General features: G+C 48.9%; 1 protein-coding gene across 1 annotated transcript in view; it reads right to left on the bottom strand.

Moving 5' to 3' along the window:
• Positions 1 to 458: 458 nt before the first annotated feature.
• Positions 459 to 27,241, bottom strand: part of LOC140216482 (uncharacterized) — a 104,518-nt gene continuing 77,735 nt past the window's right edge. The window contains exon 5 of the mRNA XM_072286805.1: positions 459 to 612. Coding sequence (XP_072142906.1) covers positions 499 to 612 — 114 coding nt within the window. The 3' untranslated portion in view covers positions 459 to 498. The remainder of the gene's footprint in view (positions 613 to 27,241) is intronic.

Genomic DNA, 27,241 nt, shown 5'->3' on the forward strand with positions numbered 1-27,241 from the left:
CATGTCTCCTAGGCAGAACAGGTTAGCTAGCATAAGCCTACGTTCCCATCTGTTGATTCCACTGACGCGTTCCTACATAGCCACCCACTTTTTAACGTTCGCGCCATCGGCCCCGCTGAAAGTTCCGGGATCCTTCGCTTGCACAACCACAACCGAAGCGGAAAGCGACGTAGCTGGCAATGTAGCAATGCGCACACTTAAAAAAGGCGGTATTCGTTTCACTACAGCGTACGCACTTGTGCGAAAATTAATTGTTAATATTATGAAGGCTCGCGGAGCATATTTTCTATCATGTTATCCGTGTAAAACAGTATGAAGTACCCGTCTGCACGTTTCATTTCATAAAGAGGCATGTTTTTATTCGACTTTAAACTGTAGTTACCCTCGGAGATCTACTCCGCACGTGTACGTTTTTACAATCTCAAAGGACACAACAAAGCACAAGAACATACCGGATATTTATTATCCTCCTTGGGAGCTTCTACGCTTGGTGTTATTTCATAATAGGCAGTCTGGTGAAATTTTGCACGTCCCATTCTTGCACGTTCCGCACAACTGGCACCATTTAGGAGGATCTGGAGTAGCTCTATATCCATGCCTCTGGCACATCACCTGCAAAAACGATAAAGGCAAGTAGCATGATGCACTTTTATAAAACAATTATTATAAAAAAACTGTCACGTTCTCCTCCCAAGATCTCGAAATTTAGTGCTGCAAATACTGAAAGCCCGTTTTGCGAAGATCAACACGGTGGAGAAACCGAATAACTATAAAGATACAACTGCCTTAAAGTAGGCGGAAGTAACGAGTACGAAGAAAACCCTTGCGGGTTTCTCATAGGGAAAGCTTCGCAGCTGAATAAAAAATCTACTATAGTTTTAGCTGTAACGCGAAGCAGTGAACCTATAGAGGGTGAAATACCATGCGATTAGAAGCATTTAAACCTTACACTCTTTTATACTTTGCTTGTTCGGGTAAAGATCCACAAGTCCGAGCGAGCAGTCTCTTATTCCTGAAGTAAAAGTAGTGTCATCATCATCATCAGCCTGGCTACGCCCACTGCAGGGCAAAGGCCTCTCCCATACTTCTCCAACAACCACGGCCATTTACTAATTGTGGCCACGTCGTCCATGCAAACTTCTTATTCACATCCGCCCACCTAACTTTCTGCCGCCCCTTGCTACGCTTCCCTTGCCTTGGAATCTAGTCCGTAACCCTTAATGACCATCAGTTATCTTCCCTCCTCATTACATGTCCTGCCCATGCCCATTTCTTTTTCTTGATTTCAAGTAAGATGTCATTAACTCGCGTTTGTTCCCTCACCCAATCTGCTCTTTTCTTATCCCTTAACGTTACACCCATCATTCTTCTTTGCATAGCTCGTTGCGTCATCCTCAATTTCAGTAGAACCCTTTTCGTAAGCCTCCAGGTTTCTGCCCCGTAGGTGAGTACTGGTAAGACGCAGCTATTATACACTTTTCTCTTGAGGGATAATGCCAAGTGCACACCAGCCCATTCTTATTCTTCTGATTATTTCCGTCTCATGATCCGGATGCGCCGTCACTACCTGCCCTAAGTAGATGTATTCCCTTACCACTTCCAGTGCCTCTCTACCTATCGTAAACTGCTGTTCTCTTCCGAGACTGTTAAATATTACTTTAGTTTTCTGCGGATTAATTTTTAGACCCACTCTTCTGCTTTGCCTCTCCCGGTCAGTGAGCATGGATTGCAATTGGTCCACTGAGTTACAAAGGAAGGCATTATCATCAGCGAATCGCAAGTTACTAAGGTATTCTCCACTAACTTTTATCCCCAATTCTTCCCAATGCAGGTGTCTGAATAGCTCCTGTAAACACGCTGTCAATAGCATTGCAGAGATCGGATCTCCCTACCTGACGCCTTTCTTTATTAGGATCTCGTTGCTTTCTGTATGGAGGACTACGGTGGCTGTGGAGCCGCTATAGACGTCTTTCAGTATTTTTACATATGGCTCGTCTACACCCTGATTCCGTAATGCCTCCATGACTGCTGAGGTTTCGACAGAATCAAACGCTTTCTCGTAATCAATGAAAGCTATATATAGGGTTGGTTATATTCCGCCCATTTCTCTATCACCTGATTGATAGTGCGAATATGGTCTATTGTTGAGTAGCCTTTACGGAATGCTGCCTGGTCCTTTCGTTGACAAAAGTCTATGGTGTTCCTGATTCTATTTACGATTACCTTAGTAAATACTTCGTAGGAAACTGACAGTAAGCTGATCGGTTTATAATTTTTCAACACTTTGGCGTCCCCTTTCTTATGGATTAGGATAATGTTAGCGTTCTTCCAAGATTATGGTACGCTCGAGGTCATGAGGCATTGCGTATACAGGGTGGCCACTTTCTCTAGAACAATCTGCCCACCATCCTTCAACAAACCTGCTGTTACCTGATCCTCCTTAGCTGCCTTCCCCCTTTGCATAGCTCCCAAGGCGTTCTTTACTTCTTCCGGCGTTACCTGTGAGATTTCGAATTCCTCTAGACTATTCTGTCTTCCATTATTGTCGTGGGTGCCACAGGTACTGTATAAATCTCTACAGAACTCCTCAGCCACTTGAACTATCTCATCCATATTAGTAATGATATTGCCGGCTTTGTCTCTTAACGCATACATCTGATTCTTTCCAATGCCTAGTTTCTTCTTCACTGCTTTTAGGCTTCCTCCGTTCCTGAGAGCATGTTCAATTCTATCCATATTATACTTCCTTATGTCAGCTGTCTTACACTTGTTGATTAACTTCGAAAGTTCTGCCAGTTCTATTCTAGCTGCAGGGCTAGAGGCTTTCATACATTGACGTTCCTTGATCAGATCTTTCGTCTCCTATGATAGCTTACTGCTATCCTGTCTAACGGAGTTACCACCGACTTCTATTGCACACTCCTTAATGATGCCCACAAGATTGTCGTTCATTGCTTCAACACTAAGGTCCTCTTCCTGAGTTAAAGCCGAATACCTGTTCTGTAGCTTGATCTGGAATTCCTCTATTTTCCCTCCTTCGGCTAACTCATTGATCGGCTTCTTATGTACCAGTTTCTTCTGTTCCCTCCTCAAGTCTAGAGCAATTCCAGTTCTTACCATCCTATGGTAACTGCAGCGCACCTAGCCGAGCACGTCCACATCTTGTATGCTGGCAGGGTTAGCGTAGAGTATGAGGTCTATTTCATTTCTAGTCTCGCCCTTTGGGCTCCTCCACGTCCACTTTCGGCTAACCCGCTTGCGACAGAAGGTATTCATTATCCGCATATTTTTCTGTTCTGCAAATTCTACTAATAACTCTCCCCTGCTATTCCTAGTGCCTATGCCATATTCCCCCACTGACTTATCTCCAGCCTGCTTCTTGCCTACCTTGGCATTGAAGTCGCGCATCAGTATAATGTATTTTGTTTTCACTCTACCCATCGCCGATTCCACGTCTTTATAGAAGTTGTCGACTTCCTGGTCATCATGACTGGATGTAGGGGCGTATACCTGTACAACCTTCATATTGTACCTCTTATTAAGTTTCACAACAAGACCTACCACCCTCTCGTTAATGCTATAGAATTCCTGTATGTTACCAGCTATATTCTAATTAATCAGGAATCCGACTCCTAGTTCTCGTCTCTCCGCTAAGCCCCGGTAGCGCAGGACGCGCCCGCTTTTTAGCACTGTATATGCTTCTTTTGGCCGCCTAACTTCACTGAGCCCTATTATATCCAATTTACTGCCCTCTAATTTCTCCAATAGCACTGCTAGACTCGCCTCACTAGATAACTGCTAGACTCGCCACACTCCAAGCCTGTTTATGCAATTTTATCAACACGTGGATTTATTTTAATCCGGTGAAAAATTGCGTGGCACCAGGATTCGAACCACGGACCTCTTGCACGTGAGGCGGGTGTTCTACCTCTACGCCACCGCAGCGGTGGCGTTGAGGTAGAAGTGTGCGTAGTGTAGAAGTGTAGAGGTAGTAGTGTGCGTCGTATTCATTCCTGGAAGTAGTGCATCCTAGGAGTGAAGTAGAATAACTAGGCTGTTCTTTGTGGCTATACTGATTTTAGCCACTGGTCTCCATAAAGCAACCCTTGAGATTCTTGCTTTTCGTGTGCAGGTGTTTGGCAAGTTCATATTTCGGCTACTCCATAAATTGGTTTCATGCTCTCCTTGGAGAAAACACGAGGACTTCAGCGCCATGCGGTGAATATAACAAGCCGAATGCGAAGAGGAGGTTAACGTGTACAAAGCCGGCCCGCTCACTCATGGACATTGCACCTAGAAGAAGACAACTTAAGTTAGGATCACCTGCGCAACTAGGAAGGCCTCCTGTTACTAAGGACGTTCCGGAAGTAAGTTTCGCCATGTTTTAAAGAGAACATGGTACACCAGGGGAAACAAACAATTGACATAAGAATCCACACGTTTTGCTGATTAAACGATGGAAGAAGTGTCAGCGGAGAACGGTTGAAGTATGGGCTCAGTGCCGAAGACAATAGAGTAGCAGCTGGCCGGCGTGCCCAAGGTTATCGAGTACAAATCACGATGGCAGCCACACGTGTGCTGACAACATGCTTGCCAATGGAAGTGCGTGCTGTTATACGCTATCGAGGGGCACTTGGGATTAGTCTGTCCATCATTCATGAACGCCTACAGATGCTGTATGTTGAAGAGTTCATGTATCGTTAAACGCTGTGTCACTGGTTTTGCGTGTTCATTGAAGGAAGGCAGAATGTGGAGGATGAAGGTCGAAACGGTCGTCCCTCGACATCCGCGAATGAAAACGACATCACTAGAGTACAGGACGTGGTATTAGCGGACAGGCGCATAACGATGCTAGACGAGGCGTCCACACGGTGTATTGGTCGTTCTCAGGTCCATCACATGCTGCATGATACGTTGGGTTACCGAAACGAGTCGGCAAGATGGGTGCCCAGAAACCTGACCCCAGTTCACAAGAGTGCAAGAACAGAAATTTGCCACCATCACGTGATGCGGTATGCGTGAGAAGAAAACGCATTCCTGTGCAGAAGTGCCACAGGCGATGAGCCATGGGGGCACCACTAGACCCAGAAACCGAGGCCGCCTCAATGACGTATAAGCGTGAGGAAAAAATCGACGCGCGACTGGCCACTAGAGGCATTTAGGGCTCCTTTCACACTCGCATAACACGTTTAAGTAGCACATATTCAGCAACAGAAAGCTTTATCGCGAGTTCCTCCTGTTGCTCTGAATTGTTGCTCTGAATAATATCTGTGAAGTTGATATTTTTCAAAACGCAGCGTTGAAGTTCCCCGTCCCTTTCCGTACAGTGATCTCAAATTGAAAGGCGAACAATTTTGAAAGAGCTCCATAACGTTGCTTTGTTACCAGGTTAACTTAGAATAGTAACAGCTGCTTAATTCAGACTAGAAAATCCGCACTTGATGTGCGGATTTTCTAGTCAAGGTGCGAAACCGGCTAAATCGTAATCTCAGCTGGCACTGCCATGTAATTTGGCGTAACAGGTGGTCATTAATCTTGCTGTAAGAATTCTTCAGCGATTTATATATATATATATATATATATATATATATATATATATATATATATATATATATATATATATATATACGCCTATATATCCCGGTGTGGTGATAGCGATGCTTCATGCCAGGGGAAAAGCCTAATATTACCGCGTCAGTACTCCGATGAAGAAGACGACGACGCGAGTAGAGATTAGCGTTTTTGTGAAGGATCAGTGAAGAAGTCCAGTTGCGCTCAGTATCAAAAAGCCTACCTGCCGCTGTGCCTCCTGAATAGAGCTCCACGACCTCTGTTTCTGACATTGTGACAATACGTGTTGCGAGCCAGCGTATCGGTCTGGGCCCAAGGGCGTCGGCGAAAAAGAAATTCATTTTTTTTGTTCCCTACCGACAGAGACCTACAAAAGAAATGAAAGTGAGCCATACCTAGCCGAAAGTCTCTCGGCTTCACTTTTTCACTGGAAAACATTCGCATATGTGAAAAACATTTCGATACCGAAGATGTTATTCGCGCAGACGTGTGTATTGCGAAAGGGAATGTTTCGCTGCAACGTAAGTTACATAACCTAAAGCAAGCGCCATTCCGAAGATTTGTGAAGGCTTACCTGATTACTCGTGTAAGCGGAAAAAACAGCCTCGTTATGTGACACGGTATCATGCATTGTCTCAATAAGTGTTTGCAGTTACCACCTAATTAGCGTTTTACAATGACAACCTCTTGTTAAACAAATTGGCTGTCCTGCTAAGGCATCCGTAGACTAGCGACGATCCTAATTGCTGCCCAAATCAGCATTAAAAGTACGTTTTTCATACTCCTTCTGAGTTTACCACTCCATGAAATGAATCAAGTAAAATTTATTTCTTTTTGCCGTCAGCGTTTATCTGGTTTACTGGTACAAGGTTCGTTATGTAACGTGGTGGGGCAGCGGCTGCGCCATTTTATTGATACGATCCTTCCGAAGCCCTCCCTGACAAAATCACCAATTACCATAATTTGGGACGTTCTACACCATCACTGAATTAATGTGCACAATTATTTCTGCCAAATGAAAACAAGAATTATAATATGTAATCCATGCACACATTACTGGAACGAGCGCGCGCACTTTACGAACTACTCCGACTTGTGCAAAGGTATTTGTGTTTCGAGTGTATGGGAAGACAATGACACGCTGCAATAAAATGAGGGTTAGGAAGCGGGACGCAGAGAACTGCTATCGCCCGAGAGAGCAGACTGACACGTTTTGTGCGAGTAGTGCAACTTGGCGGGCCACGTTCATCACCTCGCCGATGTATGTATTTTAAGCCACAATAACTCGCACGCCAAATTAGTTTCTCTAGAGTTCTCGTTGCACGTTCAGTTTGCAAACATAGCGAAATAAATCGGGAGATGTGTCTGTCCTCGTGAAAAATTCGCATAATCTTGCAGCCACGCCCGCCCTAGCGCGGCTGATGGATGCCCTTCTGCTTACGCCAGCGCCTCTCCTACGACCTTCTTTCGATATATAAGAATGTGAGGGAACTGTCGTGGCGCAAACAAAAGTATTGAAGGACACTGCCAGTGTACAAATCTTGATCGGGCGTTAGCCAATTGTGGCAGCTTCTGGCGCAATCACGCTCAGCAGGGTCAGTATTTTCTACAGCTGTAGCATCTACATTTAGGGGAAAAGTTCATTTAATGCCGCATCCACAATTGTGCGGGACACGTGCACAAATACAAAGAAGGCACGGACGCCAGCTCTACCCAGTAAATTGATGCAAAGTGCTCGTCAGCCGATCATGGGAGCTCCTGGGGCAATCGCGGTTGCAGGTTCAGTATAGGCCACAGCTGTGTCACCTACTCATGCAAAGAAAAATAGTTATTTTAAAGCAACCTGCATTACGAATGACTGTTGATTCTTGGAGCTATTATTTCTTTCATACTGCCACGAGGGAGAAATAGTCAAGCGAATATGTATTTACAAGTATTTACAAATTGCACCAAAGCTACATACGCCCAATGGCTGCCCGAAACAGCTTCAGGCTCTCTGCGCCAAATTGTCGTCTTCGTTGATAGTCGTAATGTGCCCCACTGCTCCATTCTCGGCGCTAGTGTTAATGCAAGAGGCGAAGTCGCAGTGACGTAAAGCTTCATCTTAGACATGTGAACAATGTCAGTGGGTACAGACGCAGAGGATGAACATTCGTGCGGGGAGACCTTGTAGTTCACATCGCCGAGCTGACGCAGGATATTGTAAGGCCCTGTGTAGCACTGGAAAAGTTTTTCGAACAATCCGATACAGCGGCTCGGTGTCCATAGATGAATTAAAGACCCAGGGGAGAAATAAACATCCCGGTAGCGGCTGTCGTTCCTCGCCTTCTGTGCAACATTCGAGGCAGTGAGTGGTGAGTGAGCAATCTCGCGTGCTTTGTGAATCTGGTTGAAGCTGTCGCGGAAACACTCAGTTGCAACGTTGGTCGTGGGTGGTAGGAGTGTGTCGAAGGGCAAAGTTGGGTGGCGGCCGAGCAGCAGGTAAAATGGAGAAATACCAGTGGCTTCGTGACTGGACGAGTCATATGCAAATGTCATGTACGGTAATGTGTCATCCCAGTCGCTGTAATCCGGAGAAGCGTATATGGATAGCATCTCCGTGAAGGTCCGGTTGAGTCCATTGGTCTGCGAACAACATGCAGTGGACAGTTTGTGCACGGCAGAGCAGAAACGAAGATCTTCAACAACGCCTGACGAGAAGGTGCGGCCACGATAAGTGGCAGCTACATCGGCGCACCGTGATGTAGAATAACGTCATACAAAAGGAAATCCGAAGCGTCCATTTTCGCAGCGCGTCAGCAATGCTCGCGTGATGGCGTAAGGCGTCGTATAGTCAGTTGCAACAGCGACCCACATGTTGCCGATTTTGGACGTCGGAGAAGGCCGTAGGAGGTCGGGGCCGAAGCGAAATAATAGTTCCGCAGGAACATCGATGGGGTGTAGACGTCCCGCGGGTAGTACAGCACGTCGTTTGCGGCGCTGTATTGTGAGTTTGTGAGTGCACAGGCAGCAACGTAGTGGTGCACGGAGCGATACTGGCCGGGCCAGTAAAAGCGACGTCGCACACGGAAGCAGCTACTGGAGACACGGGGGTGGCCGGCGGTGGGTGCGTCATGTAGCTGCTCAAGAATTGCTGCCCGAAGATGTCGAGGTAGGACGAGGGAAGTTCCGGTCCGTCGGAGAGAAATTGCATCGCCAAATAATGCCATCGCGGATTACGAATGCTCTAAAAGCAGGTTCATGATGTGCAGAAGCTACGCGATCGATGAGGACTCGTGAATAGTCATGGCGGCATTGTTCATTGCGAATGTCACGCAAGTCTGTAATTGCCGAGACGCAAGCATCGGTATTGTGGGCAGCGTAGTCTGGACTGACAACCGGAAACGGAAGAGACAGTCGGCGTCCTTGTCTAAACGGCCAGATTCGCATAGACCAGTAAAAGTGTACTCTTGTAGCCGCTGCGCCCACAAACCCAGTTGCCCAGTCGAGCTTTCAGCGATAAGAGCCAGCACAGGTCATGGCGATCAGTAATAAGGAAAAATGGGCGACCAAATAAGTAAGGGTGGAACTTGGCTACTACTGGAACTAACGCCAGGCGCTCACGTTTAGTGATAGAAAACTTCCCTTCTGTGCGCGACAAAAGGCAGATAGCGTATACAATAACTGTCTGTGCATTGTTCTGCTGTTGAACAAGAACAGTTCCTATGCGGTTGCCCCTGGAATTTGCGTGATATTCAGTAGGAGCAGAAGGCTAGTATTGAGCCAGCAAAGGGCGAGCCGTAGGGAAGTAGACGAAGGTGTCCAAATCTTTGGCTCGCTCAGGGCCCCATGGAAGGAAACAACTTTTTTGAGTGGGTCAGTGAGCGGGCAGGCGGTGTCGATAAAATTGTTGATGAAGCGAGGGAAATAAGAGCACAGTCCAACAAAACTTCCGACATATCCTGTGGGTCACGGCACGGGAAAGTTTAGGACAGGGCGAATCTTGTCAGGGTCGGGTTAAACTCCTGCGGCACTAAAAAGGGTAGCCGAGAGCAGTACTCTCGCGACGTCCAAAGTGGCACTTCGATGAGTTGCGTTGCATGCCGGCACTTCGGAAAACATCAGGAATGGCCGAAAGACCTATATGATGTCTTGCAAGCGTGGCGGAGAAAACTATCACATCGTCTAAAGCAGATGGACAAGTGGACCATTTAGAGCCGCGAAGCAAGTTCATCATTGGCTCGAAGGTTTCCGAGGCATTACGAAGGCATTACGAAGGGCAGTGCCGTGTTAGAAAACGCTGTTTTTGAGGTCCATGTGATCTACAAAAATCTGCCAATACCCAGAGCGAAGGTATATGCACGAGAAGTACTTGGCTTCATGCAGGCAGTCGAAGGCGTCATCAATACGTGGAAGTTGATAGACGCCTTTGCACCTGATCTTATTCAGATGTGAATAAATGACGCAAAAGCGCCAGCTGCCATCCTTCTTCTTAACAAGGACAATTGTAGACGTTCAGGGACTAGACGAATGTTCGACAACGCCTTTAATAAGCATTTTGTCCACCTCATGCTGTATAACTTGTTCGGCATGTGAAACGCGGTGCGGACATCTACGTATGGGATTGGTGTTTCCGGTATATATCCGGTTAATGACCACTGACGTCTGGCCTAAAGGATGACCATCAAATTAAAAAAAAATGTTGCAATAAGGCTGCAAGACACAGCGCATCTCAGTAGCCTGCGTATGAAGAAGGCCAGATGCGATCATCTTGCTGAGGCCGTTCGGTATAGGACTGGACAGATGTATCTTGCCTGCGGATGATTGTGGAACTTCCGCGTCTAATAGAGATATCTCGCAGCCATATATCTATCGGCCAACGACAAGCTTCGTTGGACAAGCTGTGCGAAGTATTTGAAGTTGAGGAGAGGGAGTGTAGTCCGAATGTCTGCCACGGTGAATAGGGTGTACCGAAGGGCGACGTTCCTTTCAAACATTACGGACACACCGCATAGACAGGGTCACCAACAGGCAGAAATAAAGTCACGGCAACGTACTCGGTGGCTTGCAGTGGGAACGTAATCATCGAAGGAACATAAGCGCGGTTGTGTCCCTTGGGAAATGCCGCAGCAATGGGACAGTTTAACTTGAAGCACACCGGACACGCAGTCGAAGGGGGCGGAATGAGATGATAAGTGCAATCTTGGGATAATGGCGAAAGAGCACTGTTCTAAAACTGCAAACAAAATAGTGGTAAGGGGCTGCGCGATGCTGAGACGAACAATGCACATTCCGAGCACGGCGGACGTTCCTTCATGGGTGCCGCGGAGGACTCATGATGCGGCAGGTTTAAACACTTTTTCAAGAGGTGGCGCAATTGGGCACTCATCGCAGATAGTCGGGCACAAGCGTCAGTGTCGGAATGTTCGCTACCACTCCGGACAGGGTGGGCTCGGCGAAAACGCAGGAAGCGGAGCGTTAACTATGCGTCCAGTATTGTTCCAAGTGGTTTTGCTACAGATTGTCGCTGCTTCTTGGACATCGCCGAATCATACCTGCGCTGCGCGTGCTTGGGGAAGAAGCGGCAACTTCGCCCGTCTGGCAATCAGTTGGACGTCAGGTTTTCTACAATATATGGGCAGAGCATGCAGCAGAGCTTTACCCATGCATCCCATATTCTTGTTCCAGGTTAGTTGTGCACACTCAAACCGCAGAAAAACTGGCCACCCTGTATACGCAATGCCTCATGACCTCGAGCGTACCGGAATCTTGCAAGAACGATAGCGTAGTTCTAACCCGTAAGAAAGGGAACGCCAAAGACTTGAAAATTATCGACGAATCAGCTTAGTGCCCGCTGCTTACAAAATATTTACTAAGGTAATCGCAAATAAAATCAGGAACACCTTACACTTCTGTCAACCAAAGGACCAGGCAGGATTCCGTGAAGGCTACTCAACAATAGACAATATACACACTATGACCCCGGTGATAGAAAAATGTGCGGAATATAACCAGCCCTTATATATCGCTTTCATTGGTTACGAGAAAGCGTTTGATTCAGTTGAAACCTCAGCAGTCATGGATGCATTACGGAATCAGGGTGCAGATGAGCCGTATGTAAAAATATTGAAACATATCTATAGCGGCTCCACAGCCATCGTAGTCCTCTATAACGAAAGCAACAAAATTACAATATAGAAAGGCGTCAGGCAGGGAGATACGATCTCTCCAGTGGTATTCACAGCGTCTTTACAGCAGGTATTCAGAGGCCTGGATTGGGAAGAATTGGGGATAAGAGTTAATGGCGAATACCTCAGCGATTGGCTGATGATATTGCCTTGCTTAGTAACTCAGGCGACCAATTGCAATGCATGCTCACTGACCTGGAGAGGCAAAGCAGAAAAGTAGAAATAAAAATCTGCAGAAAACTAATGTTTGCCAGTCTCGGAAGAGAACAGCAGTTTACGATAGGTGGCGAGGCACTAGAAGTGGTAAGGGAATACATCTATTTAGGGCAGGTAGTGACCGCGGATCCAGGTCATGAGATGAAATAATCAGAAGAATAAGAATGGGTTGGGGTGCGTTTGGCATGCATTCTCAGATCGTGAGCACCAGGTTGTCATTTTCCCTCAAGACAAAAGTGCATAACAGCTGTGTCTTACGGGTGCTCACGTACGGGGCAGAAACCTGGAGGATTACGAAAAGGGTTCTACTTAAATTGAGGACGACGCAAAGAGCTATGGAAAGAAGAATGATGGGTGTAACGTTAAGGGATAAGAAAAGAGCCGATTGAGTGAGGGAACAAACGCTAGTTAATGACATCTTAGTTGAAATCAAGAAAAAGAGATGGGCATGGGCAGGACATGTAATGAAGAGGGAAGATAACCGATGGTCATTAAGGGTTACGGACTGGATTCGAATGGAAGGGAAGCGTAGCATGGGGCGGCAGAAAGTTAGGTGGGCGGATGAGATTAGGAAGTTTGCAGGGACGACATGGCCACACTTAGTACGTGACCGGGGTACTTGGAGGAGTATGACAGAGGCCTTTGCCCTGCAGTGGGCGTAACCAGGTTGATGATGATGATGATGATCCCGCAGCGATGAAAGAGGCGTTGCTGTGCCGTACCCACGGACTTTGATTACATTAGTGTACGAGTGCTACCATGTGTGCGAATCGTTACTTTGTTGGCGATGTAGAATCGAATCCGGGTCCTTGCAATGCTGGTATGCTCCAGACGCTGATACAGAGCCAGAAAACTATTGGGATGATCTGGCAGAGCATAAAAAGAGGTTGGAAGACGCCAAAAATACTGTCAATACTTTCTCAACACGAATGACCTACCTAGATAACAAATATCATAGAAATATTACAAAAAGTAGACAATTGTAAAATGCTTAGCATTGCGCATTCCGTTGAAAAACTTCAACAAACACTCACATTCCAACAGGCAAAACTTGTAGAGCTAGAAGATCGGAGTCTGAGGTCTAATCTAGTCGTTGTCGGCATAGATGATGAAGCAAATTAAACTGACGTTGACTGCGACACGAAGTAATGAAGAAGGTGTTCGAGGACACGCTTAGCGTAAACTGTTTATCTATTGCTGCGATACCTCGCCTGGGAAAACATCCTGGAAAGCGACCTGTAATCCTGTTTTTTCTGAATTATATGGAAAAACGAGAAGGGCTCCGCAACTGCAGAAAGCTAAATTGAACGGAAATTTCCGTGCTCTATGACCTCTCCGTTGAAACATTAAGAAATCAACACTGTTATGGCAAATTACCAGAGCTGAAAAAGAATAAGGCAAGAAGGTCGCACTGGAGAACTATAAAATTCGGATCGATTCCCAATTCAGCGTATGGGATGACGTTTCGAAAACACCTGTTGTCTGATCCACGAAAGATCCTACATAAAGAGCGTAGCTTGTACGGTCTACATTTACGAAGCTTCGTGTACTCCCTTTTAAACGCCAGAATCATTGTGAACAAAGTGGAAAAACTACAAATATTGTTTATGACATACGACCCTAATGTGGATGCTATCACTGAGACGCAGTTGCTTGATGGCGTGCGCGGCGATGAAATTATTCCGCCCGGCTATCCTGTACACGGGCGTGATCGAGGCACACGTGGCGGATGAGTTATTTCTAATTCCGTAGTGATGTATACTTGATAAACCAGTTTCCTGATCACGAAAGTCTGATTCTGAACATTACTGTCAATGCTGTCACATTTATGCTTTGTGTTGTTTATAAAGCCCCTGAAACGTCAGAACCATTCCTTGAACAACTTTACGACCATCTTCTTCTAAACCACCTACGACACGTAATTATTACAGGAGATTTCAACCTTCCAGCGATTAAATGGGATAATTTAGTTTAAGGCCAATCTAAATTGACTGATGTTATTTTAGACCCAATGATATCTCTGAACTTTGATCAAATTGCCTGTGAACCTACGCGCAACATTCCTGTCTTGGACTTATGCTTTGTGGTATATTTTTAAATGGTGTTACTGGCACTGAATATGGTGTGTCAGATCACAGCTCATTCCTTTTTTTGTTTTATTGTTTTTTTCTTGGTCTTATCGAAGGTCTGTGGGGAATGATATTACTCATTTAGTGTGTATTAATGACTTTAACCGCGCTGACCTTACATCCATCAAAGATTACTAAGGCAGTGCACTAAACCACAGTACGCATGATGATGTTCATGCTTTCTGGGCATAATTTAAAAAGGCGGTCGTATTCTCCTTGAGTCTCCAACGTAGACTCAAGCGACTTAGAAAGCGTAGAGACGCAACACTCGAGATTTTTAATTAACTGAAAAGAAATTTGGCAACTAAAGAAAATGAAGCACAGACACATCACTATCAAGTTACTGTCCCTGAATTGATTAGAGATGATCCTGCTAAATTTTGGAGATTTCTCGGTCAAGGCAATGAAACGGTGAGTAAAATTAAACTGAACTAGAAATTCAAAACTGACGGCTTCATAATATCGCATCTTCTTAATATATTTTTTATATAACTACCCGTGCGTGGTTCGACTCATTTTGAGTGCGAAAAATTATATGTACAAGCGAAGGCGGTGCGCTGCAGCGTTGTCGGTTCGACGGCCGATCGCGCGGGTTTCGGTAGAACGATTTTCGGAACGCTGATTTTGTCGGTGCCGTCGAGAAGGAAGCCCATCGCCGTACGACAACTCGAGCTCGTCGGTTTTCAGCCTGTTATGATAAAATGGTCTCAGCGATGCACTGTGCTGAACAGTCGACCAATCGCTGGCGTGGGCGTCTTGTCGTTCCCGTATTGACCCAGTGGGACGACGCCTTAAACGAGTGCGTGAAGTCAGGCACGCGTTTTCACCACCAGCGAATGAAGGCAGAGGCTGCAAGACGACTTCGTCAGCAACAGAATATTTTGAAGTATCGCCCAAGTACAACACAGGAGCTTTTTGGTAAATTTGTTAGCCACCAATGAAAGGTGGCAACTATGCGGTTCACGGTGCAGTCCGGTCGAAGCCATAGATCTTTTCTGTTTTAAGGTTGAGTTGCAGCCTTACGCTACAGATATTTATGGCATCACCCCTACATCGCGTTACCAGTGTACTTTCAACGCGGTACACGCCACCAGTTTTTGAAGCAGCGCACGTCGGACGGCCTCTTTCTTTTTTTTTTGGTGAACTTTTCCCCGATATCGGACCGCGCGGTCATGCGCGCGACCCTTCCAAACGTTTCGTGAGTAATCCACTAGGGCAGGGTGGTTGCGCCGCCGCGCCGTGAAAACGGTGAATTGTGTGCATTCCAAGGCAGTAGTTACGTGGGCGGAACAGCTGACATGTTTTTTTATCCCGCCAGCGTGAGCATATTGTGAGTCACCGTAGAAGTAAGCGCAGATATTGGAGCGTAAGTGGCAGGGTATACGACCAGCCGCGACTTGATCGTTTCGGCGGCGAAACAGACCATATCCAAGTGGTGAAAAAGCACACGCATATGCTTAAGGTGTAAAGGGGAAGAGAATACGTAGGACGAAGGTGATGGAAGGATCTTTCACTTCTATTATTCACTGTCATCATTGTCATTGCTCTGATCATTGTCGCGATGTCACTGTCATGGTGTCACTGACGGTGAGCGAAGCCACGGTTGAGACGGCGGCGGAAAGTGGCGTTTCCTCGCATAAGACGAGTACTCTAGAGAGTGAATTGGCGTCTGGACGTTTTCGCCCAGAGAATGGCGAAACATTCCTTTTAACTGACACTGTAATTTTCTTCCGCCTTTATGAAGGTGCGGCTTGTATTTGTGGTGGAATTCAGGAAAGTCTGGCTGGTCTTGCGCAAGAACTGCTCCAAGAATGACACGACTCGTGCCCGCGTGGGCTTCAGCTGGAGAAGTCAGGTGATAGTGGCGTAGTACGGGAGGTGAAGTAAGCAAACGACATAATCTGGTCAGGCTTTGTCGCAGGCTAGTGTCCAGTCAAAAAGGTCAACAGGGCCAGGTCGCGAAGGTAGCTAACGCCTACTGTGCTCCGGTCAGCCCTTCGTCACTTACTGAACAATGGACCTACGCATGCTCTCCATATTTCGTAAGCCACGCGGCCACGTAAGCCACTTTAATTTCCATGAATTTATCGTTTATTTACTTTCATTTATTCAGAACAAGTAATTTCCCCTATGTTGTCCTTGGCGTCAGTGTTTGTTGGCTTCTCATGATAGAGTTAAGTTGTGTGTTACGTTGAGTGTTTGTGCGTTTTCTTAATCTCCTGAGCTTCAATGTCTACGAAATTCTAGGACAGTTCCATCAAGACAAGAAACAGAAGTTCTGATACAAGTAACTTGGTGGAATAAACATATCTCTATATCCTTTGCTGCTGCATTTCAGAAGGTATGTTTCTTCAAGTATATTATTCAAGCAAGACCTAGAAAATGTCAAGCTTTCTGCCTATTGGTTACTCATCGGACTTACTCAGGAACACGCATCTATAATTTGGTACCCGCACATTAAGAAAAAACATGGATGTTCCAGAAATGATTGAGCGCAAGTCCATTCGCATCATCTTTTTTTGTGCACCGCAGGACTGACTGCCTAACTCTCCTGAACTAGCAAAAGTAAATACGGGAACATAGCTACACCGCAGAATTCTACAATTAAAATTTGAATAAATTGTCCACCCTAAAGCCAGTCACGTCGCTTTGGGACGTGTTCTTTATATGATCGACCTGTCACTTCACGACTGACGAGGAACAGTCCTGCCGAAACCAAAACAGCTTTTAGAACCCGAACTATCTCTCGTAAAGTTCCATTCTTCCCTCGCAGGGTTGCCTGCAGGATACGTTGCCACTGTATGCCCCTTGGCTCTCTTGGCAAATCAGTTTGGTAGAATCACACCATGTGGAGGGAGGTACATAGATGGATCGATGGATGAACTTTTCTGTGGTCCCTTAGGGCTCTCACGCTCCAACGCCGGGACAGAGAGGCCGAGCCTCTCCACCACGTTACGGGCCCGATGGACGGCCGATAACGGCCTCTCAAGGTTGGAGCTGCGTTGAACTACCTCCCAGCATGAAAAAGTGCCGTTTTCATCGCCACGTAACGTGGGACACCGCCAGAGCATGTGACATAAGTTCGCTACGTGAATGCATAGTGCAGACGCATGTGTTGTCTGAATTTTGGGGTAAATACTGTGGGGAAGTAGGGGTTTTGGTATGCTCTGGTCAGCAGAAGTCTTAGTGTTAGAGGCTGAGGTCTACTGAGTTTACAATCTGGAAGGGGTAGATCCTCCGAGTCAAGTAAACGTGCTTAGTAAGTTAGTTGTACGAGGAAGGAGAGTGCTGATTGTCTGTACGCCCAACATCACGCTGCCCGGTAGCTACGCATTCGATGATCTCTCGCGCCGCATTGTGAACCGACTCAGTGAGGTTGGGCGGGGCATGTTCCATGTGGGCTGTCCCATGTGGGCTGGAAACCAGATGACTGCGTGTGGCTTGATCTCCCTGCTTCCTAGTATCCCTAGGGCTAGCTCGGATAAGGTCCCTTTGGCAAATGCCTGAACGGCTGATCTCGAGTCACTGTAGATCGATGTCCTCTTGTCGTCCATTAAGGCCATTGCTATTGCAACCTGCTCTGCGATTTCAGAGGAAGCAACCCGAATCGAGATTGAGTTCGTCACTTGACTTTCATGGCCTACGCTAACCGCAGCGAAGGCCCGTCGGTCAGCGTAGCGCGCTACGTCAACGAAACTGCTCTCCGAAGCCCGTTCACGAGCCTTTTTCAGGAGGGCCTTCGCGCACTCCCAACGTCTTCCCACGTTGTGCTCCGGATGAACGTTTTGTGGGATTGGGCTGAAAGTGATGTGGTCCCGCTGCTCTCGAGGGATGCAGAACTTTGTCTTGGCTGTTGTGGGGGGAATGCCCTGCTCCTGTAAGATGTGCCTTACAGCTTGTGTGGTAGATAGCCTGGCGAATTTAGCCTTATGCTGCGCTTCCGCGACTTCATCTAGCGTGTTATGCATGCCGAGTTGAAGTAAGCGTTCCGTGTGTGTACGTATGCAAAGGCCGAGAGCTCTCTTGAATGCCTTCCTGATTAAGGCGTTGAGCTGAACCCGTTCCGATCTTTGCCAGCTGAGCATGGCCACGACGTAAGTGAAATGGCACAATACGAATGCATGAACCAATCCGATGAGGTTATCTGCTCCGACGCGCTGCTGCAGGTTGGTCACTCTCTTTCTTAGTCTGATGGCATTGTCCCACTTCTTAGTGAGCCGCAGCACTACCTGGTTGCTAGAGCCACTTGACTGGATCATCATTCCGAGGGTCCGGATGGCATCCACCCTCGTTATATAGCCTCCATCGTTTGTGTGCAGTTTGATGTGGCAATCGGCGGGTGGCTTCCATCTTTTAGGCTTGGGGCCTCTGCGCTTCGGACGATATAGTAGCAGTTCCGACTTCTGCGGTGAGCAGCGAAGGCCTGTAGGCTCGCGGTACTTCTCGGTAGCCTCAATCGCCTTTTGCAGGGCCCTCTCTACCTGTCCATCTCTACTATCTGTATACCAGATGGTGGCGTCTTCTGCGTATATATAGTGACGGATACCATCGATATCGGAGAGTCTCCTGGATAGATCAATCATGGTGAGGTTAAAAAGAGTAGGGCATATGATTGCCCCTTGTGGCGTCCCCCTAGACCCCTGCTTCATCATGTCTGAAGTCAGGTCCCTATTCTTAATGGTTGCTTCTTTCTCTGACAGGAACGATCGTGTGTAGGAATAAAAGTGCTTCCCCAGATTAAGGATAGAGATCGTGTCCAAGACGAACGAGTGAAGAATGCTTCAAAAGCCTTTTCCATGTCTAGACCTAGTATGGGTCCCGTGTCCCCTGTATCACGGTCAGTAATGTGATGCTGATGAGCTTCATCGCGTCCTGCGTCGGGAGTCTGGCCCTGCAGCCGATCATGTTGTGTGGGCAAACGTGTTGGTCCTCCAAGTAGCGAGAAAGTCTGTTTAGCATTGTTTGCGCAGCAACCTTCCACACGCACAATGTGAGCGAAACTGGGCGGAGATTTTCGAGGCCTGGCGGCTTATCTGGCTTGGGGATTAGAATGGTTTTGGCCGATTTCCACATTTCTGCATTTCACCACTGCTCCATGCTGGGTAATGATGTCCGTCAGGTATTCGATGGACTTATTGTCCAGGTTCCGTTGGGTTCCTTTTTTGTGATCTTGTCCGGACCAGGAGCCGATTTGCCATTGAGGTCGTGAAGCGGCTGCCTGGTCTCCTCAATGCCACATTCTGCGTCGAGCTCAGGTTTCTCGGAGCCTTTGTAGTCAGGTAAAGGTGGCGTAGGTCCCGATGCGACCGACAGATACTTCTTCACGAGTCTGGATAAAGTTCCCGCTTTGGATGTTTCACGCTTGGCTGCGTGTAGGGTGCGTGCCAGTGTGTTGCCTTGGTTGGATTTAGTGTTCGTCTGGTCGAGGATATTTTTAGGAGATTCCAGGTTCCCCCGTTGCACATCCATTGCTCATCCCAACCACCTCATCTCATTGCTGTTTAGAGAGGGCTCTGCAATGTGTCTCTACAGTTCTGTTGATTCCTGATATCTTCTTTTGAGCCTGCAGTTCTGAGGCGTTCTCCTTTCCCCCCGGCGAGGAAGGACTGCTTAGCCTTTAACAGGTGAGCCACGCGAGTGTCCATCTTTTCCACCGGGAGGTCGCTGCAGAGAGCTTCGGCGGAAGCTTGGCTGTCGTATCAAACCTGTGCCACCCATTGTTCGAGGCTGGGCTTGTCCTAATTCTCCGCTCGCTTTTCCCTACTCGTGCGAAACATGTGCCATTCTGTGTACTGCAACATGCGCTGTCGCAACATGTGCAACATACGCGACGTGGAGGTGCGTGGTCAAAATATACTGGTCGCTAACAAAGTCTACTCCGAGCTTCATCAACTTGATCGCTGCGGTGCTCCTGTCGCGTCACGGCTTGACGATGTTCCGCATGTTATGGGGAATTCCGGGTCCATGACTACCGCCAAGTTGTTCATAGCGTCGCGTCATACTCCCCCCCCCCCTCGTGAGTGTTATATGGGTAGCCTCAGGTATGATACAGGGCGTTGAAGTCACCCATTATGATGAAATGGGACTCGTGCGCTAATAGCGTGGCCTTGTTGATTAGGGCTTCGAAGCGCTGCCTTAGGTATATGGGACTGCTGTAGACATTTAGGATGGATATACATTCGCGGTTCGCTAAACTGCAAATAATTTCTATCATTATGTATTCGGCTTTTCTTGGGGTCATCTTGATGTCGTGAGTGATGTGGGCCAGCTTGTTGCTAATGAGTACTCCGAACCCCCTGTCCTTTCTCGTACTTCGTTATCGCCCTGTACCCAGACAGCCTGACGTTAGACGTTAGTGTTTCTTGTATAAATATAACTTTGACTTCTCTGCGTGTGAGCGAACAGTTGGAAGTGAGCCCTCTTGGAAAGCAAACCCCTGCAGTTCCATTGCCACATCATGAATGAGTTTTCGCAGGGCCGACCGCCCTCGCGCTGTGGCTAGTCGATGTTGTTGCTAGGATGTAGGAGCTTTATTCCCCAGCACAGGTGCCACCACGTTTTCTAAGAAGGACCCACTTTTCGTAGTCCGCTGATTAGTGCGCTCTTCCATGGAAGCAATAATGTATTGGAAGAGCGAGAAATTCTCATTTATCTGCCTAATGCTGTCACTGAGAGCCTGAGAGCATCTCGGGAATCTCTGATTTGGTCTTACCAGATGCTATTTCTTGCTCATTAGCGATTGCCCTCTTTTTAGCGGGCGTCTCCGCGTCGCTCCCCTCAGCTATGAGAACTCCAATTGGTTGGGGAGCGAGCGGCTGCATGTCAGTCATGGCGGGTTGCCTATGACTGTCCTTCTTAGTTTCGGCAACTTCTACCATGAGTCGAGCTTTGGGTTCTTCATCATGTCATTCTTGCCCTCAAGTTGTGCTAGCCTGACGTTACCTCTATCATATTCTGGTGGTAAGCCCCGCGTTACTTCTTCCGGCGTTCCTTGAACTCGGTTGGCCTAGGTGGGGTGGGCCTCTGGTGGGCAATTCCTGGAGCAAGACCTCGAGGATCCTGTCGACTCGAACCGGACATCACCCCACCGCCGGGATGCGGAACGACCCCTAGACCGGGATCTAGTCCTGGTTCTAGAGCATGAGCGCCCTTTGAGTCGAGAGCGACTCCGGGAGCTCCCTCTAGAACGAGAGCGTGACCTGGATCGGGAACGCCCCCTAGGGTCTTGCGGTGGAGGATGCGGTAACTTATTCTTGCTCTCGTTGCTAGGTGATGGTGGCGAAGCCCTGTTTCTTGAAGCTTCCAGCGGTTATCTGTCGGTTATCTTCCTAGAATAATCTGATTCGCTGCCTAGATCATAAGGCTTTTTTGTCACCTGGCAGTAAATCACATTCGTATCCCTTGTTGTTCTGGCTGCAAAGATTATTATTCCGATGCCCTGTCCCTTTCTCTGAGTCCTTTAGACTGTTTACTCGCTTTATTCCTGTTAGCATTCTTTTCCTACGTCAGGCGTTTTGAGTCTGCCTGTCTGTCTGTCTGTCTGTCTGTCTGTCTGTCTGTCTGTCTGTCTGTCTGTCTGTCTGTCTGTCTGTCTGTCTGTCTGTCTGTCTGTCTGTTTGTCTGTCTGTCTGTCTGTCTGTCTGTCTGTCTGTCTGTGCTATTATGCCCACACAGTGGCCCAAGTTGTATATTAGTTTGGGCGGTTGGGCATGTGCCTGGGGTCGGGACGCCGTCGTGGTCAACCTGCCTAACAGATTGGGCCACTAGGTGTGTGCTCGTAGCCGGGACGCCGTCATGGTCGCTGCATCGTCATTCCAGTTTTGTCATCCAACTCTCGTAACGTAACGATGGACTATGCGTCATCGGTAGTCACGCTTCGCCATTCGACTCTCGTTATGCCTTCGTGTTCGAGCCATTGTCGTCACACAGGCTTTTGTACGTTCTTTGTAGCTTCATTGCCGCAATACGCTCGTCATCTCATTGTTTTCGTACCAGTGCGACACGATCATCAGAATTGTGGCGTCGTCATGCATTCTTTCTCATACCGTTATTGTGATGATATCGTTGTTGTTTTGGCGCCGTTGCTATCCGACTTCTGTCATATCATTGTCATCACGCTGTCATCACCAAAAAGTCGTCATGATAATACCTTCGACTTCCCATCGACGTCAATACTCTGCCAATCTATCTTAAATCAAGCTGTTTTCATTCAATTAAGGTACTGCCACCGTTGTCATGTCACCGTGGTCATTGTGCCAGTGTCAGATAGCTAATACCATGCGTCTGTTGTCATACCGGCATCCTTGTGCCGTCGTGGCTGTGCGAGCCTCGTCACTTCAGCTTTATCACCCGAGTCTTAGCATGCTGTCGTCGTCACACCATCGTCTTCATACCTGCTTCGTGGTAATGTCGTCGTCCCGTACTTGCCTTCATCCAATTGGCCTCATACCATTGTGATGTCATTGTAGTTGTCTTATGGTCATACGGTCATCGTCGCGCATTCGTTGCATGCCATAGTCGTGATGCTGCGATTGTCGCCAATGTCGTTATTCTAACTTCGACACACGACTCGCGTCATGCTGTTATCTTGACGGAGTCGTCACATGATTGTCGTCACAGCGTTGATGTCACACAGTAGCTTTACCATTCCCATCACTTCAGTAACAACATACAAATGTCATCATGCTGTCATCTTCATACCACTGTCGTCGATCCATTGACGTCATTCTTATTTTATTCTAACTTAAACATGAGGTCGCCATTTAATCATGATTTTGCCGCCGTTGTCCCGTCATCGCCCTCATTGCGTCACCTTCATGTCATCTTCATCATTACAGGTCCATCAGCCGTTTATCTTCATACCGTCATCGTCATGTCTTCATGTCGTCATGGTCAAGCTGTCGTTATACCATCGTCATCATTTAAGAATCATCATCTCCTTGTAATAGTGCCTTCGTCGTCATGCCATCCTTGCCTCTTCATAGACATTCTCATTTCTTGTCTACACATTGTTCTAACTGCATCGGCGTGATACAGTCGTCGTTATGCCGCCATGCTGAAGGCAGCCTTGTCAATATAAATGTCATAGGCAAAGTTCGATGATTCCGGAGACTGACACATATATTTATTTACGTATTTATTTATTTATTTATTTTCCTTATGGTATTGGGCTGCTGGGCACGAGGTCGCGGGATTGAATCCCGGCCACGGCAGCCGCATTTCGATGAGGGCGAAATGCGAATAGATCCGTGGTACTTAGATTCAGGTGCACGTTAAAGAAAAATAGGTGGTCGAAATTTCCGGAGTCCTCCACTAAGGCATGCCGAAGCGGCCACCACGGCTTCGGACGCGATGTTGCGCTTTCCATACCAATGCAAGTAAGTTTTCATGTTATTTCGACCTTTTTCGTTTGGCCAAACCTGCTGTGGCAGCTAAGCCTAGGAGCTGCCACGACCTAGACGCGTTCGCGCGCCGCCGTGGTGGCGACGCCGCACCGTGCCGCGCCCAACGCTGCATCGAAGATATCTTACACCGTAGAAGGCTCCGATATCACCGCCGATGAGTTATCCGACGGCACATGGACGGCGTTCGAGATGCAATGCCGCTACCGTCGGCCATCTCCGCCTGAACAAAAATCCGCTGGAGCCCAAACGCCGGCCACGCCTCTGTCTGCCCCGAATGCATGGCAACGCAGCCGCCGTCTGCCGCCGACCAGGAAGCGCCCGCTTCCCCGCCTGCCCTCGGACGACCTCAGGTCCTTCGCCCACAGGGCGCACTCAACCTCCACACCGTCGGCCCGGCCCGATTGGCTGTTGCCATTTACGCAGCCGCCAACGTCGACCAACGCCTGGCAGTTCCTGCCAACCGGGTTAGAATCCACGCTACTAACAACGCAGTGACAGTGAGCGCACCTGACAGTGCTCGTGCAGTGTCTTACGCCAAGGTCCGCGCTATCACCATGGACACCACAGAAGTCCCGGTCGCCGCCTACGCCCCGGCCCCTGACAACTCCATGCGGGGGATTCTGTACCGGGCTTGCAGCTATGAAAGCGACGCCGAAATCTTCGCCGAGCTTCGGGCTCGCAATGCCGACATCCCTATTGTTGCTGCACGGCGTATGGGCCAGACACGACACTTTGTCGTCACGTTCGCCAACACCAAGCTGCCTTGATACATGCAGTATTTAGGCTTCATTTTCGAGGTCTTCCCTTAAAAGGGGATCCCGGAGGCTTGTTTCAACTGTCGCAAGCTAGGCCACAGAACAGATGTGAGCCCACAACCGCGCCAACCCACTTGCCACCGCTACGGTATGGCCCACGAACCTCAACCAGTCGGCCAACCACCCACTTGTCAAGCCACGTGCATCGTATGCAAAGGCCCATATCGCACTGGCAGTAGAAGCTGTAAATACCGTTTCGTTCCTACCAACCGACCTAAATCTTCCAAATTCCTCCACGGACACTGAAACTGACCCCGGCACCTTGTCACGTGGCCATCAGTCTCGCTCTCGGAATCGCGGCTGCCAGCAACGACCCCCAGGAGATGACGCTTTCCCACCACTGCGAAGCAGCACCTCCAGTCACAAGAGCCCTAGCCACTCCCCATCGCGCTCTCAGGACTGCCGGGCAACCTCCAAGGACGGGCCGGACACCAAGTCCACCAAACAGGTTGCGTGGATGATCTCTCCACCAGCCACAAGCCAACTGCCCAACCCCCACGTAAGGGAACTGGCAGACATGGTTAAACAACTACAGCTACAGTTAGCACAGGCACATGCTAAAACTCATAGCCTTGAGTCTGCCCAGGCGCACCCACAACCGCGGCCGCAGCAGTTGGCTCGCGCTCCCACCTCCGACACCACCAATGACCCCAACATGGACACCGACCAGCCCAAGTGCAATAAGCGGGAGGCACCTGCCCCCTCCTCTACCACTGACCTTGATGCAAAATTCGAAACCTTTGACGCCCGCTTATCTAAAATAGAGGACGTCCTGAAAGGGCTGACCCCCCCTTATCGACCAGCTCATTGAAGGCCGCACCAAAATGGCAGCCAATATTCACACCCTAACCACACGCCTCGACCGCCCCACGGGTCCTCCGCAAACTGACGCCGTCACTACACCAAAGCCCACTCAGTCGCCTGGTGCGCCTCTCTCTACCGAGAGCCCACACCGAGTACTCCACCGGCTACCGTAGCTAAGGCTCCTCTGCCGATTGATTCAACTTTGCCCCTCGAGGAGCGCGTCTCCCGCCTTGACAATCTGCTTCTCCACCACATCTCCACTTTTTCCGTTTAACACATTGTAGCTGAGGTAGCGCAGGCCATTCAGGCCTGGGCGATTACTCAGTTCAAATTCTAAACATCACGGTCCCGCTCTACCTCGCGAAGTAGTGTCGGTTCCGCTCCCCGGCGCCGCAAGGTGGGCACCACCACCTCGACACAGGGCAACCCGGCTTCCATCCCCCTTCCTGTCTCCCAAGGCTCCGAACAGGGCATGGAGGATGACATATAAAATCTAGGACATTCATGATGGCCAGCAATCGTACACCCCATTCAAATCTGCCGCCCCGCTTCGATATCGTACAGTGGAACTGCAGAGGTTTCGGGAACAGGCGAAAGCGCTCACACCTTTCCCTCTTTCTCCAATCACTTGACTCTAAACCGGCCGTCTTGGCACTCCAGGAATCTGGCTCAACCCCAACCCTTTGCGGCTACTGCCCCTACGTAGGCGGCACCACCACTTGCCTCCTCGTGCATAAGATGTACACGGCGGTTCATATCGATCTCGATCTGGACCTCCCGTATGACTACTGCATGGTCTCAGTGCTCCCTCAGCGGAGGGGCCAACCCTCGATTCATATTCTGAACGTGTATTGCCCCCCTCACCTATCGGGCGTCTCCTTCGCGCAACTCTTCCATCAGGCCTTGCGTACGGCAGCCCGTGAACCCCTGGTGATAGTCGGCGACTTTAATGCCCCCAGCCCTCACTGGGGCTACCACTACGAAAAGACCAGAGGCCGATAGCTTAAGGAGCTCATCTCCTCGCTTAGTCTCACGCTGCTCACCGATCCGGTACATCCCACACGTTGCGGTAATTCGGTGTCACGTGACACTTGCCCGGACCTCTCTCTCACCCGTAACATCTGCGATGCTGCGAGGGAGAATCTCGATGAAACCCTCGGTAGCGATCATTTTCTGCTCCGCATTGCCTTCACACCGCGACAGAAAATGCGCCAACACTGGGGCAAGGCCCGTCTTACCGACTGGACCCAGTTCAGATCTCAACCCTTCCCCCCGATCCCTGATTCAGACGAATACGTGGCGTGGGCATCCTATGCCCTTCATGCGCAACGAGCGCACACACGGACCCTTGCCACCTCCAACGTGACTCCTGCTATTGACCCACACCTCCTCCATCGCTGGGATGCTCGCCGCGGCCTCATACGCCGTTGGCGGCGAAACAAGCTGAACCGCAAACTCCGCTCCCGCATCGAGGCGCTCACCACACAAGCGGCTGCATATTCTGTGCAGCTTGCCGATTCAAATTGGACCGACACCTGCACGAAGGCAGCAGGCCAGATGAGCTCCAAGAGCACGTGGCGACTCTTCCGGAGCCTTGTGGACTCCTCCACCACCCGTGGAGAAACACAGCGTCAATCCCGTCGCGCCCTGCATGCCTATCAGGGCACGACGGATCAACTCGCGAAGGATCTCTGTGACCGATACATTTGTCGCGCGGTCGACCCCTTGGGCCCTGAATACACATATTCTGGTTCCCCCAACTCCAACCTCGACGCTCCATGCACGCATGCCGACTTGCGGGCTGCGCTGGCGAAAATGCGGCGGGGCACGGCTCCCGGCCGGGATGGCATCACAGTGTCGCTCCTAGCCAATCTCTCCGACCAGGCTCTTTTGTCGCTGCTCCACCTTATTAACTCGATATGGGACAGCTCGCCACTCCCATCAGAATGGACCACATCGCTGGTCACATTCATCCCCAAGCCGGGCAAGCCGGTTAGCATTGAGGCCCTGAGACCCATCGCTCTCACCTCTTGCGCCGGCAAACTCATGGAAACTATGGTCCGCGACCGCCTTTCCGCCTACCTGGAGGCTAGGGGGACCTTTGCCGACACGATGTTTGGCTTTCGCCCGCATCT

This window comes from Dermacentor andersoni, chromosome 3, assembly GCF_023375885.2.
Source record: "Dermacentor andersoni chromosome 3, qqDerAnde1_hic_scaffold, whole genome shotgun sequence".
Taxonomy (NCBI): domain Eukaryota; kingdom Metazoa; phylum Arthropoda; class Arachnida; order Ixodida; family Ixodidae; genus Dermacentor; species Dermacentor andersoni.